Below are 5,150 nucleotides of genomic sequence, written 5' to 3' on the forward strand. Positions count from 1 at the left end.
TTTTCAACCAATAGGAGCGTCTTTTGCTGTCCCTGTTGCCCGCCCACATTGCGAGGGTGATGAAGGCAGAGATCATTCAGAGACTGAAGGGGCCTAACTTTGGCCAGGCGGAAAACACCAACAATTTTCACAACCTCTATGTACAGAGACACACCAATGTAAGGTAGGACTTGTGACACACATACTAGCATATCCATGCGCTCAGCTGATTTATTTTAGGCAGCCTAGAAAATATATACATATCCTATACACCGCACCTGCTCTTCGCCGAGCTGTCATACCCTCAGTAGATCCTGTCAAACCTGCCTGCCCTCCTTCAGTCTTCACACAAAAAAAACAAGCTATTCATCAACCTAGATATATGTAGCTCTCTTTTAAAAGTGCCTAGACACCTTTGTATGCTTCTATTAAAAGTAAAAACAAACACAATCTTCAGCTAAATAGGGCAAACTGTTGAAGAGGCTTTTCATCAAAATGCATTTAATTTAGTTCATTGCATTGAAGGACAAGTAGTTTTCTGTTTTGGAAGCAATATTGCTTTCTACTTCAATATCCTTTTGATCTGTGAGGTTGATTGTTGCTCTGCTCGTTCTCAGTGAAAGTGAAGGAAAAAGCGAAGAATATTTTCTTGGCATCTACGTAATGTTCTGTATCTCTAATTCATGATGGATTTCACAGAGCATCTTCCAGGGCAGGCTGTGCACTGTTACTGAAGGATATTGGCAGTATTAGAGGCATGTTTCAGGTTCAGCCAAAGTTAAGTTGGATAGCATTTGTGGCATAATGTCAATTACCATAGAAAATATTTTTATTAATATTATTTATTCAACAGTTCTGGTCCTCAAATTTGATCAACCAAGCAGCATTCCAAGAGCACTGATATACAGTCCAACAGCACTTTTAACAGTTTGTATCACTTTGTTTATCTGTGTTTGTTCCAAACAGACAGCCAGTCTGTTAGTGGTGGGGATTTTTAGTTACTCTTTCTGAATTTTACATTGATACACCTGTAGGTGGCGACAAGTCAATGACTTTGACATTGAATCATTAAGTTGAACCAATTCATTGAAAAAAACAGATTCATTCAGAAGCAAAATAAGTTACTCTCTTTGTGAGTGAGTTATGGAATCATTCACTGATCCATTTATTGAAAAACAGATTCATACAGGAATTAAACAAGTTAATATTTTTATGAGTAAGACATTGAATAATTAATTCAACTATTAATTGAAAAACACAGATTCATTTGGGAATTAAACGAGTTACTCTCTTTCTGAGTGAGTTGAATAATTCACTCAACGATTCATTGAAAAACGCAGATTTATTCAGGAATGAAACGAGTTACTCTTTTTTTTTATGAATGAGTTGTTGAATAAGTCACCCAATGATTAATTGAAAAGCCAACACGTTCTCTCTCCCATCTTGTCACATATTGATGCTTGGTCAGGACCCCTTGGCGTCACTTTTTAGCACACAGGGTACCCCTTTTGTGTCACTTTTCCATGTGCAAGGTACTCCGTTGCTTTCAGTTGTATGCCTTATGCATCATATCAAGACACATTTAATTCTTTGCATGCATTTGTAAAAATAGAAATCATTTTAAATACATTTATAGTTTAATAGATATTTGAGCACCTAACCCCACCTCTACCCTAAACCTACCCATTTCTCAACAATATAAAACACGTAACAGGCAAATAAAAGTACAGTCACAGGTATTTATTGCAAAAACTGACCAAAAAAGCAGTATTAGAGTATCACAAACAAGTTGTGTTGCATTCCGAGTCTTCTGAAGCCATACAATATCTTTAAGAGAAGAATAGGTTAGAGCATAAGGTTTTAATCACTGAAAATAATCCCACTCTGTTACGGTTCTTCTGGCGGCAATTTTTGGATTTATACACAGATGGCGGATGGAGATGGTGATCGTTTCTGTTACTCTTACAAATCGATTGTTTTGCCTCGGAAGACGTGGAATATTAATACTTCTTGAAAAAATTGTGACTTTAGTTGTATCTGCCTGTTATATCCTGTGTTTTATATTGACAAATGGTTAGGTTTAGGGTAGGGGTTGGGTTACATGCTCAAAAATCTGTAAATAGTGTTATGTCAATTAAATTGTTGTGACTGTTTAAATTGAAAATCACACCCCAACATATATGTAATGGTAGCAAAATTATTACCCAATATATAAATTAATCATAACGATAAAATTCTCATGCCCTTCGCATCTGCGTATTGACGTTTCTTATTTAAAGCAACGGAGTACCCTGCACGTCGAAAAAATTACGCTAAATGGGTACCCTGTGCGTTAAAAAGTGACACCAAAGGGTCCTGACCAAAAGAGTTTGCAGTGAGAATGTGTTGGAAAAACACTGATTCATTCAGGAATTAAACCAGTTACTCTTTTTTATGTGTGAGCCATTAAATAATTTACTCAGCAATTTATTGAGAAACAGATTTATTCATAAATAAAACAAGTTACTCTCTTTATGAGTGAGTCATTGAATAATTTACTTATCCATTTCATTCAAAAACACAGATTTATTAAAGAACTAAACAAGTTTCTCCTATGGGTGAGTCGTTGAATCATTTACTCATCCAATTCATTCAAAAATATAGATTAATTCAGGAGCTAAAGAAGTGATTGTGAGTCATTGAATCTTTCACTCGAGTCAATAATTAATTCAGTAACACCACTACTGAGTGTTGCTCAGAGATGCAAGAGCTGATTCTCCTGTGGCTTTGTTTAGAACTGTTTCCTTTGGCTGAGAAAAATAGACAAAATAACTCTCAATATTATACTAAAATGCAACTACATTTTTAGTTTGTTGAACTGCTGTATAAGTGCAGTATCACAAAATCATGCTGTTGGTCTAAATATCAGCACGGCCGTGTTTTAAAGGATGTTTCAGTACTGGAAAACAAGAAAAATGCTTATTCAGAAAATAATTATTTGCAAGGTGTGCATTAATTGCAGTGCAAAAGCATAATTTCGTACTTTTTACCAGTTTGCATAACTCTCCTTTTCTAGAACATTTTAATATTTTCCCACAGCATTCTGTATGCAGACATTGTTGGATTCACGCGTCTGGCCAGTGATTGTTCGCCTGGAGAATTGGTCTACATGCTCAATGAGCTTTTCGGCAAATTTGACCAGATAGCCAAGGTATCATATGTCCTAAAAGGCATGAGATATAGCCCCTGTGACAACTAGACCCAGTCTCTGACATACCTTCACCCTGATATGTTGATTTGATATTAATATTTTTTTCCTGTATAGAATATCATGTCTACTACACCTGCTGTCTTGATGGTTTGTTTGATGCAGGATAACGACTGCATGCGGATCAAGATCCTGGGCGACTGCTATTACTGTGTGTCAGGGCTGCCAGACCCTCTGACTGATCACGCCAAGGACTGTGTGAAGATGGGGCTGGACATGTGTGAGGCCATCAAGTAAAAGAGCACGCTGTCTTTCTAGATTTTAGATTATAATTGGTCCATCACAGCAATCTGCAGTAAAATAGTTTTGCATAATAACCACTAAACTGTATAATTGACCTATGTCACAGGAAATTTCAGTTTCCTACATAGCTGTGGTAGTTTAAATGTCTGTGCAAACACAGTGTAAAATTCAGTCTTAATGGCCATTTTAACCTAAATATAATTGGCTTACAATGCCGTATGGTTGCCTGAGGTTGCCAGCCTGCGGGACACCTGCTGGGCGTCCCATAAGCCAGTGCCTATCAGGATTTATTTTGAGATAATGACCAGCTGATTGTACATTATCCATTTTCCATTTCTTCATTAGAACAAAAAGACCCCTAGAGTTATATCTGCTTCAAAGTCCTAAAATCATTACACATGAGCTGTTTGTCACATTACACCCTTTCATCATCTACAAAACACCATTTCTGTGTCCTTTTTTCCCCCATGTTGTCTGTCTTTTCAAGCACTACTCTCAGAGGCTGAAATAACCCTCATACTCATGAGGCTCAGATGTGTGATATTGTTGAAACCCACACATTCTCCTTTTCGTCTCTTTCTCCATCTCAAAGTGCAGCCCCTTTTTCCAGTCCCTTTCACGATTCCTCACCCATTCTTCATTCTTCCGCTCTTCTGCCACACATTTGCTTTCCGTTACACTACTGCAATCTTTTTCTTTTACACACACACAAATCCATTTTAGGGGGTAATTGAGAACCCTCCAGTGTATTTTCCAACATGACATAGCTCAGGCTGAGGGGCTCCTAGAAATAAGAATGGTGTGTGACAGATACAATGGAATGATCTGTGAGAGAAACGAACACTCCCCCAGGGGTGCCATGTACCTTTTTTGGTTTGTTTGTTTTTTTGAGGCAGCACCAGTGGCTGGTCTGGTTTTGTTTTGTATTGTTTTGTTTTGTTTTTGAGGGAGCACCAGTGGCTGTTTTTTGTTTTCTTTTATTTGAGGGAGCACCAGTGGCTGCTTTTTGTTTTGTTTTGAGGAAGCACCCGTGTTTTTTGCGTGTTTGTTTTTTGTTTTGTTTTGTTTTTGAGGGAGCACCAGTGGCTGTTTTTTGTTTTCTTTTATTTGAGGGAGCACCAGTGGCTGCTTTTTGTTTTGTTTTGAGGAAGCACCCATGTTTTTTGCGTGTTTGTTTTTTGTTTTGTTTTGTTTTGAGGGAGCACCAGTGGCTGCTTTTTGTTTTGTTTTGAGGAAGCACCCATGTTTTTTGCGTGTTTGTTTTTTGTTTTGTTTTGTTTTGTTTTGAGGGAGCACCAGTGGCTGCTTTTTTTTTTTATGAATCTATTCATTAGTCTGTTTGATGAGAAAAATATGAAATTGATAAAATGGGTTATTAATCCATACAACTGCAGCAGCAGAAGACTATTATTCTGCTGCGTGATACTGCTGAAGAACTGATGACTGCACGGTTTGATCTTCGGCTGCCCAACAGCAGAAAGGGGCGTTTAATTGCCATGCTTTTTGTTTTGTTTTGTTTTGTTTTGAGGGAGCACCAGTGGCTGCTTTTTGTTTTGTTTAGAGGGAGCACTAGTGGCTGCTTTTTGTTTTGTTTTGAGGGAGCACCAGTGGCTGCTTTTTGTTTTGTTTTGTTTTGTTTTGAGGGAGCACCAGTGGCTGCTTTTTGTTTTGTTTTGTTTTG

The 5,150-nt window shown here is 37.7% G+C and overlaps 1 protein-coding gene across 1 annotated transcript in view; it reads left to right on the forward strand.

The window, feature by feature from the left end:
• LOC107584338 (adenylate cyclase type 2) overlaps window positions 1–5,150 on the forward strand; it is an 86,578-nt gene that overhangs the window by 55,596 nt on the left and 25,832 nt on the right. The window contains exons 6-7 of the mRNA XM_016270915.1: window positions 3,058–3,169; window positions 3,332–3,459. Of these exons, the coding sequence (XP_016126401.1) occupies window positions 3,058–3,169; window positions 3,332–3,459 (240 nt within the window). The remainder of the gene's footprint in view (window positions 1–3,057; window positions 3,170–3,331; window positions 3,460–5,150) is intronic.

Source organism: Sinocyclocheilus grahami, unplaced genomic scaffold (genome assembly GCF_001515645.1).
Source record: "Sinocyclocheilus grahami isolate Dianchi unplaced genomic scaffold, SAMN03320097.WGS_v1.1 scaffold58.1, whole genome shotgun sequence".
Taxonomy (NCBI): domain Eukaryota; kingdom Metazoa; phylum Chordata; class Actinopteri; order Cypriniformes; family Cyprinidae; genus Sinocyclocheilus; species Sinocyclocheilus grahami.